The sequence below is a fragment of the Physeter macrocephalus genome, chromosome 2 (assembly GCF_002837175.3).
Source record: "Physeter macrocephalus isolate SW-GA chromosome 2, ASM283717v5, whole genome shotgun sequence".
NCBI lineage: Eukaryota > Metazoa > Chordata > Mammalia > Artiodactyla > Physeteridae > Physeter > Physeter macrocephalus.
This window is the reverse complement of record NC_041215.1, coordinates 1,513,298-1,524,370: the sequence shown is the minus strand read 5'-3', so window position 1 is coordinate 1,524,370 and position 11,073 is coordinate 1,513,298. Positions and strand designations below refer to the sequence as shown.

Genomic DNA, 11,073 nt, shown 5'->3' with positions numbered 1-11,073 from the left:
GATAAAGACGCAGACATAGAGAATGGACCTGAGGACACGGGGAGGGGGAAGGGTAAGCTGGGACGAAGTGAGAGAGTGGCATGGACATACATACACTACCAAACGTAAAACAGATAGCTAGTGGGAAGCAGCCGCATAGCACAGGGAGATCAGCTAGGTGCTCTGTGACCACATAGAGGGGTGGGATAGGGAGGGTGGGAGGGAGACGAAAGAGGGAGGAGATATGGGGATATATGTATATGTATAGCTTATTCACCTTGTTATAAAGCAGAAACTAACACACCATTGTAAAGCAATTACACTCCAATAAAGATGTTAAAAAAAAAATTAACCCCTTTGCAGGAACACATTTTGCAAGAATTTTCTCCTGCTTGTCCTATAGTTTGACTGTTACTTGTCTTTTAGCTTCACTTATCTATCTTTCATTGCACAGTAGGATTTTAATTTGTATGTTGTCAGATGTGTCAGACCTTTTCTTTACATTATTGGATGTTGTGTCCAGAGATTTATTCTTTATTTTTTCAAATCAAGATGGCAAGAGATAACAAGATTCCAAAGTGAACATTTCTAAAACTAGGGTCTATTGGGACACCCTTTTCCCATAGGATGATGTTAGGTATTCCGTGGCGGGAAGGGGTGGGTAAGGATTTGCAATCAAATAATTAGGGGAAAGTTTGATTTAAGCAAAGATAAACCAGTAAGGTGTTTTTGGAGGGGTTTTTTTTGGCAGAACTTTTCAGAATTTTAATATGCTAAGATGCATTATGACATTCTTCCAGGCAATTATAGTATACAGTACATTCCAGCCTAGTTGGTCAGGCCATCTGTATCAGGAAACATCAAGATATGGCAAAAGCAGATGCCTACAGGGCTGGGCAAGCAGCGGAAAGAGTGAAATGAGAAGAGCACAGGCCAGTGGGAAGTGAGGAGGTATGTGGAACCCACACTCTGTCTAAAGAATGAGTCATTCTTGTTCACTTGTTTTAACACTGTGCTAGCCAAATCAAACACACCTGCAGGCTGCACTTCTCCCGTGGGCTGCCAGCTTATAACCCCTACATTCTAAAGAGACATCATATGCTGAGGCACATGCCCTGATAAAAGCCCATCCAAGCATTGTAGCAAACTGCTCCCTCCTTCACTCTTAGGCTGAGAAACATAGAGCTCTGGGCCCACAGGGACCTGGAGCGGGGGTGTGGGGGGAATCCCAGCGCTCCACCCAGCACTTGCATGCTCCGAGGCTCATTTCTTCACCCCCTGAGCCTCAGCATCTTCACGTGGGGCAGAGAGGGATGATGCAAAATAAAGTATATCTTGCAGCTATTGTAATGCCCAGTGTGCAGCAGGCCCCCCAAAGTGCGTGTGCTGGATCTCTCCTTATCTCGTCTCTCTGACACCAGCCCTCATTACCCAGCACCTGGACAAAGTGTAACATGGACTCATCATAATTAAGACCAAAGTGAGGGAACCAAAACAGAAATGAAACCCTCGGCGAGTTAGGGAAAGCCGGGTCTTCAGTGTCTGCAGCAAGGTGCTGGCTTTCAAGGGCTGCATGTCATTCCAGGGCTTCAGAGTGACGCTGTAGAGCGCTAATCACCAGGTGTCTACATGGACACTCACACTTAAATGCTTCAGCGGTTAGTAAGGAGGAGCTGGGCACAGCTGGGACGAGGGCTGCTTCAGAAGGAGCCAATCTTCCCAGCCTCCCAGCCCCGGGCTGGCAATAAAGTTAAAACAAACTGAGGGGTTGTCATGCTGTGACTCAAAAGGGTGTTCTCACCTCGACAGGCGTATTAAACTTCCATTTGGTCCAGGGGGCCTCACAGAGAAATGGCAGGCCTGTGGTTTTCTTTTCCAAAGGGGACAGGAAGTTTGCCAAGTCTGTTGTCACGGCCAGCACTGGCCTCAGGGGGCCTGTCCACAGTCCTCACCTTCACACAGCCCTGACACACCTGAGTGGAGTGATAGCAGGTGGGTTCAAGCAGGCGCTACCACCAAGCACTCCCAGGAGGCAGAAGAGCTCAGCCATAAGACCCGCTGGAGACCTCCATTCACTGCAAGTTTCTAAGGTCTGGGACAAGAAACAGCTTGGCTTTTTAGACCTGTTGGCCTCCTGCGAACTGTGCTGCTCTACTGTTGTTATTATCGTTACTCTCATTAATACTACTACTGCACATAAACTTATATTCCTGTGTTATTACTTTCATCCCATAGTGTATACCCCTGTATCATATATAATATTTAATAAAAACAAACAGATGTTTCTACATAGGTGTGTATGTGCATATATATACGCATATACATGTGTATATATTAGGATTAAAATATATTAATCAAAATAGCAAACCATTATTGGAAACTTTATACATGCAGGATCTCATTTTATTTTTACAACTGCTCTATGAATAGACACTGTCATCCCACTTTACCAGTGAGGAAAATGATAGCACAGAGAGGTAAAAATAACTTGCCAGAAGCCACATAGCTAATAAGCCACATACATAGCAAAGATATGTACCTGATTCTGTCCAACTGGCTTCGGACCAGTATGCTCTGATACTGCTTAGTCTGCTTTAGGAAACGTTTCCATCTTGGTAAGTGCAGAGGTTTTAAAACAGGAGACAAGGCTGAAGTTGGGGAGGAGGTAGATAACGAAACATCTCCCCTTTAGGAGAATGGCTTTCGAAAGAAGGTACAGTTTTTCTGATATGCCTTAAGTTAAGAATCCTCTTCACCACATATATGAAGGCTGCAAGAATGGCCACCAGGAAAACATTTTCCAGCTCAGTAATTAGTTTATAATGTGGCACCACGTGAATTTCCTAGATGAATCATCAATTCCAAGCCCCTCTGCCAGAAGCCAGGTACAGGCCACAGGAAGAGAGCTAGACCCAAATCAAGGAATAGTGATTTTACTGGCCCTAAGAGCAGTCGCAGGAAAACACTTGAAATGATTGCTCTCGAGATGGACTTCACCAGAGCTGATAATCCTGGGCTGCTAGCACACAACAAATGTTTAAAAATAGCAACAGAAATCAAAAGCACACAGTTGCACTCCCTCAAGCTCAACGGGGACTTGTCTTCTCCGTGTTTCCAGGGTTCCTTATCTCCCCCCGCCCTCTCTTTTTCATTCTAACCAAGACTGCACAGTATTGGTGCCAGCAGACACAGACTTCTGGCCCAAAAGAACACATCCTGCAATGATGCAAGGTTATACAAGAACACTAGACATCTTCCTCATTCAAGAGCTCTGACAATATTCCCATCCCATCAATTTTCAACCCTTTTATTTTAGCCAAGCAATGGACAGTCAAGGTCCATGGAAACCGGACAAACACTGTTACAGGGATTCACCACAGCTGACCAGAAGAAGCAGCTTCCTTATCGATGCTAAGCTGTCCCTGAGGAAAATACATCCACTCTCCCCAGACATTCACCCTTGTCACTGGTCTTTCAGTGAGAGGGAAGGGAAGAGGGGCCAACGGGTTCTGGGATATGTATGTCTCTGTGCTTCCTGTAACCCAACAGTGTGCTGGCCCCTGAGTCTTGGCATGAGGCAGGAGAATTCAGTGTTTAAAATGGCTGGCTGAAGAGGCCAAGTTCAACTCTAGGTGGGTCCTTTTATGTGAGTGTCCTTGGGGAAGTTAACTCTCTATGCTCCAGTTTCCTCATCAGGAGAATGAAAGGGATAAAGTCACCTACTTTATAGGGTTGATGTGACGATTAAATGAAAAGTATGAGCTATCAATGGGACTGCAGCACCTCACTGGAACAAAATTTCATCCTACCCTCCATAAATCCAACATTCCAAAGTACTGCCCTTAAGTATGGGGTAGGTGGTTAAGAAGGTAAAGAATCATTTAACAACTTGAGATGAAACTCCAGCTCCTGCTGTTAAATATGAGTCTCACCTCTCCTACCTCTGGGGGCAGCCTGTAGGCCACTTCTCAAGAATGAATCACCTTCTTCCCTTACTTCGGACATCTGGATGTTTTACGAAAATTAACAATGAAAAGAGAGGAAAGAAAGAGGCCTCCTTAATTAGCCTGACTTCATAACCACAGACCAGACATCTGCCCATCTGTACTGTTGTTTATGTTGCATATTGCTTATAGCCACCTAGCATTTTGCCTGAAGACTCGGCTCTTTAATGAAACCATACTTTGCTCGGTGGTGATTAGGAACTCAAACTCTGGGCTTACACAGCCTGGATTCAAGTCCCAGCCCTGCCACTTCTCAGCTGTGGTTAAGTTACTCAATCTCTCTAAGCCTCCACTTCCTCATCTGTAAAGCAGAGATAAGAAGAGTATTTGCCTAATAAGGTGGTTGTTATAAAAATCAAATAAGCTAACAGTATATGTAAAGGTTTCAGCTCAGCATGTGACACATAATAAATGCTAAAACATAAAATAGTGCAAACTAGTATTCATTCTTTCATTCACTCAGCCGAAAGATATTCAAGTACCCACTATGTGACAGCCACTGTTTCAGATACTGGAGACATAAAAGACAGAGCCCCCTGCACTCCTGGACACTCTAGTGGCTATATTAGCAATCATGTGTGGCAATCGTAGTGGCCAAGGGAGCATATCATACAAGTATGAGTTGCTTATTTATTTCCACTCATACCATCAAATTGGAGAATTATAAAGAATCATGACCTAAAGAAGAATGGGTCTAATGGGTCTGCACAATGTCACCAAATGGCTATTACTCACATTTGAGCTACATCCAATTCACAACTGCCTGGTATTGACTATCTCATTCTGCCATCAGTTTTATCAACAATATTCACAGGGCTGGCACACGTGGGGACTTCTGAGCATACGGCTCATTCTTGAAAACACGTGGAAACCCCTGGGCATACCCATTCTTTGTGGCTTAGAGAAGAATATTTACTTTGGAGTTAGAAGACCTGGGTGGATTGAAATCCTAGCTCCACCACTATGAATAGGTATAATTTAGGATGAATTATTTAACCTTATGAGCCTTCCGTGGACACTGAAGACAGCGATTCCTTGCAGACCTTTGGCAGGACTAAAAACACTGAATGTGAAAGCTCAGCTCCATGCCTGACACGCGGTAAGTACTCAATCAGTGGAACGTGTTTTTAATGCTCCCTCTACCCTCTCTGGACGGCTAGCTTTAAATTCCCCATAGTTTTGTGTGAGCTACTGCCATGCCAGCTCTGAACAATAAGGAAAACCACAGAAAGCGATTCACAAAAGCCAGATGAGCCTCAGACACTGAGGAATAAATTGCTTGGGCCCAAAAACTCACAATGGGCAAAGCTGAGATTGAACCAGATAGGCTTTACTCTGAACTGAGGCAGGCATGAATTAGGGTTTCCACCTAAGCCACTACCCAGCTGGAAGTAGAAAGTCTGGACTAGAATGTCAATCACTGGCATTCTTACTCCGTGCTCTCACCCAAAACTCATGGCAGACATTACTAATAGATCACAGCACTCTTTCCTACTGTACCCCATGCAGGCTCAGAATCAAGACTACAGTCATGTTGTACTATTTCACTGGTGAAACTTTCCCTTCCTTTTTTATTTTTCGTAGAGTCAGTTCTTGTGAGTTTATTCTCCTTGAAATGTATATCTGTTTCTTGATCTAACAGAATAACTGGATGACCTAACACTGTTCGGCTTCATGTGACAGGGTTAGAAACACAAATATTCCGTTCCAGATTCCACTCTAGGAAAATGCCCTCAAGGCTTCTGTTTTACGATGAGGTAAAGGAGGGAGAGATATAAATGACTAAAAATTATTTAAATGGAACTATGTAACAGGCTTTACACACCATGCTTTACATGCACTACTTTATTTAATCCTCTCAATAATCCTCTAAATTAGACTTCCCATTTTATAAAAGGATAAACGAGGCCCAGGAAACTGAAATGATTTGTCCAGTGTTACCTGCCCAAGGGTGCATGCCCCATTTCCCACCTAGATCTCTCTGACTCGAAATCCAAAGCTCTTTCTCCTGTAGCAAATGTCAAAGTCTGCAGAAGATCTCTGTGTGGGGTTTGCTAACATCAAATGGCCTTGACTCCTTTCCCCTCATCGGCCCATTCCTGGCACCCTAAAACAGCATTGTTTTTTTCAAATGGTATTGCTCTCTGTATTTGAATGTGACTTTACATTCTTCTTTGACAACTTTTCAACAACCATAGGAATCGATGGGAAGCATCACTGATTTTATGTAACTCCTAGAAGCTAAATTTGACCCTTGAAGTAAATTTAAGAAGAGACAAAGTCCCTTTCCATGACTTCAGGGTAGAAATCCATAAGGAGAAACCAGCATAACCTGGAAAACAAGACATTTCTAACAAAGTTACCCAGACAATAAGAACCTGGGTTCTTACTGACTCATGCCAAAGCCATAATAATCCTATTAGCTCTCTGCATTTGCATGGCATTTTATAATTGGCTCTTTTGCAGACAACGTTCATCTGATCCAAACAGTGAAGTTTTACAGATGAGCAAACAGAGACACTGAGAAGTTAAACCCAGGGTAAAATCATACTGCTGATCAAGAAGAACATTCTGCTGACCCAGGTCTCCTCAGGACCAGAAATTCTCCTAGCTCATCTTTTTGCTTCCCTGCTTCCTTCTTTTTTTCCTCCTTTCTTTCCCTACCTTCTTGTTTCCTCTGCCCTTTATTCCTTCTCCCCAAATACCTGTAGTTCATCACAGGGAAAGAGGTGCTGAAATTGGAAAGGGTGGCTCTAGGATGGCTTATTCCCTTGTCTTTCTCAAGGTCATGCGGTCTCTCTCCTGGCACCTCTGCTTCTCTGGGGCATCTACTCCGTTTCCCTCCCCGCCAACCGGCTTCCTCTGTCTGTCCATCGTTTCTGCTCCCTCCCACTTCAGCTTCCTTGGAGCCTATTTCAGACCTGATGCAATGCCACAGCCTCTCTCATTGCAACCGGGCATCCTCAGCTCTCACCGGATATCCTAACACTCACTGTGTGGCCCCTCACTGGAAATCAGCTGCTTCCAGTGTGATATCAGTGTGAAGAGGAGTGGAAATCACTCTGCCTCCAGGGTGATAGGCTCTGGCTCTTGTCATATTTCTTCATGCTGCCCCCTGCTCCCGTTATTCCCTTTGTTTTGAAATGATGAGTGTTTGAGGACTAGAGGGAAGACTTAAAAAAAAAAAAAAAGACTAGCAAGAGGGAAGAGAAGGTGAAAACTGTAAGACTGCAGTCCCAACTCATTTCAGAGAAAACAACCATATCCCCAGGAGGTGTTAAATGTGTAGTATAAAGAACAGTGTAATGTAGCAGCTCAGAGCATGGTTTTAGAGCCAGGCAGAAAGAGATCTGGATCCCAGCTACACCCCTTAGTGCATAGGAGCCCTTCAGTTTCCTTATCTATAAAACGGAGATCTTAACACCTATTCCGAGGGTTATTCATTCAACAGATATTTATCAAGCATCAACTATGCATTAGGACTGTTCTAGGTGCTGAGGATACAACGATGAACAAGACAAAGCTCCCCTCTAAGGAAGCCATTAGCAGAGTGATTCCCAAACTTTGCTTCATACTAAAATCAAGCTGGGAGATTTTCAGACTCCCTTTGCCCTGGTCACACTCCACGCTAATTAAATTAGAATGTTTGCTGGTGGTAGTCAGTCATCAGAATTTATTCAAGATCCTCAAGCGATTTTAATATGCAAAGTTTGGAATCCATCATGTTAGCAGCAAACACTCCCCAGAGAGACTTCTGCCTTTGCCTCCTCACCTGCATTCTGGCTGAACTAGTACCTCATTCAATCTAGCCAGAGGCTGGGCAACCCCAGGCATAGCTAGCTAGTGAGTATTTAAATTAGCAATTAAAAAGAAAACTCTGATCAAAAGAAGAGGAAGTACTCTGCATTAACTCACTGGTTTAAATCAACGTGTTTGGGTTTTCTTCTTCCTAACTCATGAGGCAGCTCTTCCTGAACGCTTGGGAATAAATGCTGTGAAAGTCAGGAAGTCTCCCTGAAACAGCCTCTTGGCTGCTAAACTCACTCTCAAACATAGGGTTAGACCCCAAGGTTTCTGAAAGATTTACAGAGTTTGTAGATCATGGACCACTAAATTACAGGACCCATTTTCTCCAAAGTATCTCTTGTTTATTGAGGAGATTCTCACCCCAAAAGGGGAGCTCAGTTTATGGTGTGGAGAATAAAAAGTGAACGATTTAAGAGACTGCCAACTTAACTGCTCTCACCACTGGAAGTGGGTCGGGTTTGACCTACTTCCTTCCAGGGAGCAAAAGCTTCAGAGGTATTTAAGAAGAGGCACCACTACCTTCATGGGAAACGAACAATAAACATGCCATCTCCTGCTCCGAGGAGCCCTTGGTGTTCACGATCATTACACCACAGGGCCAGCCCACGCCTTCAATTAACACACAGCTGCGTATTCAAGCAAAAGTAGACATTATCTCACCATGCTGTTATCAATCAGATGACCAAGGGAAAAGACAGATTTTTTTTCTTTTGTAGTGTAAACCAACCTGCAAAAGGATGGTTGTTTTATATTGACTTTTCATCAAGTTGTTGATGGATTCAAAGAGCCGTCTCATGGATTCTTCAAACTCCATCTGTTCCTTGCCTTCGTAAAGCCTGAAAAAAGACACACCTGAGTCATTTCTCAAGCCAACAGGCAATACCTCTGAAAGTGCGTGCCAGCCACAAACTTCATCTGAAATTGAAAAGAGACAGGGGTGGAGATAGGGACTTAAGGAGAGGGGGGTTGATCCAGCAGTCGCTGCTTGCATAAGCCACTCAGGGGAAACCCAGGTCCACACACAGAACAGGTACCATCCAACTGACTCGGCATAATAAACCGCCCCCTCCTGCCTTTTTTTAAACCCTGAAGGACCTCAAAGGAATGAAACTCATCCAAGCTGAGGGGACCTTAATAATTTCATCCTTCTGCAAGAATCAGAGGGAGACTGTGGTCATCAGATTTTCAAAGTATCTTGGAAGCATCAAGGAGAAATATTTTCAAATACGCTTCCCCTTAGCCACTGCCCGCTTGTCGGATGAATACATTTGTGTCTGTTCCACATCAGGGGCCGTCATTTTCCCTGCCCTCTTATTTCAGGAGTGTACTTGATACCTAATTTAAAACTTTTTTGCCTCTGATTATAAAGGCCCTACATTGATATTGTTAAAAAAAAAAAAAAAAGCCTTACTTACGAAGTGAGACTCCTCATTAATCCTACCATAAAATTAGCAACCGTTAAGGATGGATATCCTTGCAGAGATTTTTCAAGGCCTGTCTAATATATACATGTGACTTTTTATAGAAACCATCCCCTTGCATAAAATCAGTCTCTAGGCCCCTGAGTCTCAGTGCCCTCATGGCCCAGCCTTGGAGTGTCGTTCAGCCCAAGGCCTCTCCAAACAAGCTTTTACTGCCAACGGGTGAAAAATCTGCAGCCTAATCTGTGGCATCCTGGTGAAACACAGAGAAGGGCACTTCTGTCTCCCATTCAGATAAAGAGGGCCTCCTATCGCAGCCCTACACAGCCAGACACCACTGAGCTGCCAGCTGCCGTGAAGGTGCTTTCCGCAGATAAAACGCCGACTCACTTAAGGGGTTTATTTGCTCCATCAATCACCAGTCGAGCGGTCCATCACGGCCACCTCAGCACTGTCTCCACTCAATCCCCCACCCATGCTCTCACCCCTCTTTTCTTTCTGCTTTTCTCCTACCTCCTTTCTCTGTCTTTAAGTGTGTGTGTCTCTCTGTTTTTCTTCTTCTGAGTATCATTCACTTTGTCTCTCTGTCAGTCTCTAGGTGTACCTCTGCCTTTCTCTCCCTCTTTGACTTCATCTCTCTTTTTTCTGTCTCAGTCACTCTCTGTGTCTCCTTCTCTTCTTTTTTCCTAAGTAGCGCCTTCCTAAAGCCTCCTGAAGTAAGAAGCTTCAGGAGAAGTCAATGCCAGATGTTTCAATCCATTACAGGGATCCGGAAATTGCTGCTGACTTTCTGGGTATCTACTTCAAGGTCACAGAGACAAGGTGTGAGAGAAGCCAGGAGTCCTAAGGCTTCTCCCCTTCTCTATCTCCACCCGTCCCGTTCCTCCTTCTCCTCTTCCCTTCTCCCCTCTCCTACACCACTCAGTCCCGAACACAGAGATGTTCTGCCATAGACGACGTGTTTTGGAGCCAGCCTGGGTTCCAATCTCCACTCTGCCCAGTACTAACTGAAGACCTTATAAATAACATCAAACATCACAGAGTATCACTCTGCCCCAGGCACTGTCTGTATTATTAAATCACATACCCTGATCACCACACCATGGTAAGGGGCCCCATCCTTATCCCCATTTTACAGATTGGTGACTTAAGCAACATGCCCAAGGACTCCACACCAGTAAGTGTTGGAGCCAGAATTCAAACCTGGCTGTCGGCTCCTGAGCCCGCCCTCTCAATCATTTCGTAGACCACTGTGCTCAATGCTTTACTACCTCTCTTAATTCCTGTCAGCCTCAGTTTCTCACCTGCAAATGCAGGCTGTAACAGCACTGCGTTCAGGGATTATGAGGAGCCCAGCTCACATGTGACGTGCTTGGCACACGCTGGGCCCTGGTAAATGCTAGCCATTGTCTTGTTGTTGTTCATTGTTGGAGTATTACACAGATAAAGACATAAAAAACTCTCACTAGGTTGAGACTTGCCCAAATGCCATCAAAGTGGAAAAGATGAGACCAGGTCTGGCAGGAAGGAAGGGAGGGTCTGAATTCAAAGTGGTGATGCTTTCCCTGTGAGACGTGCTGTGAGCTTTTCTTTGTGCCCAAAGCTAAGCTAATGGACGGTCCATCCCCCAAGGCTTTTGCCTTGAAATCCCTTGCTCTTTCCTCTAGCAACAGCCGCCTGGAAACACTTAATAAGCGACATCGTAATTCCTGTTCCTGGTCTATGGTGTCTCCCTCCCACATTTAACAGCCAGACGTGGCTGCCCATGGTGAGCTCATCATTACTTACATCATTATTTACCATGTATGGACTTTCTCTGTAAGGCATACTTATTTGTATATTTGTGGCCGTATGTGTGTGTG

General features: G+C 44.5%; 1 protein-coding gene across 1 annotated transcript in view; it reads right to left on the bottom strand.

Annotated features, from left to right (window-relative positions):
- Positions 1-11,073, bottom strand: part of DOCK2 (dedicator of cytokinesis 2) — a 432,741-nt gene that overhangs the window by 321,480 nt on the left and 100,188 nt on the right. The window contains exon 23 of the mRNA XM_028497312.1: positions 8,518-8,626. Within this exon, the coding sequence (XP_028353113.1) occupies positions 8,518-8,626 (109 nt within the window). The remainder of the gene's footprint in view (positions 1-8,517; positions 8,627-11,073) is intronic.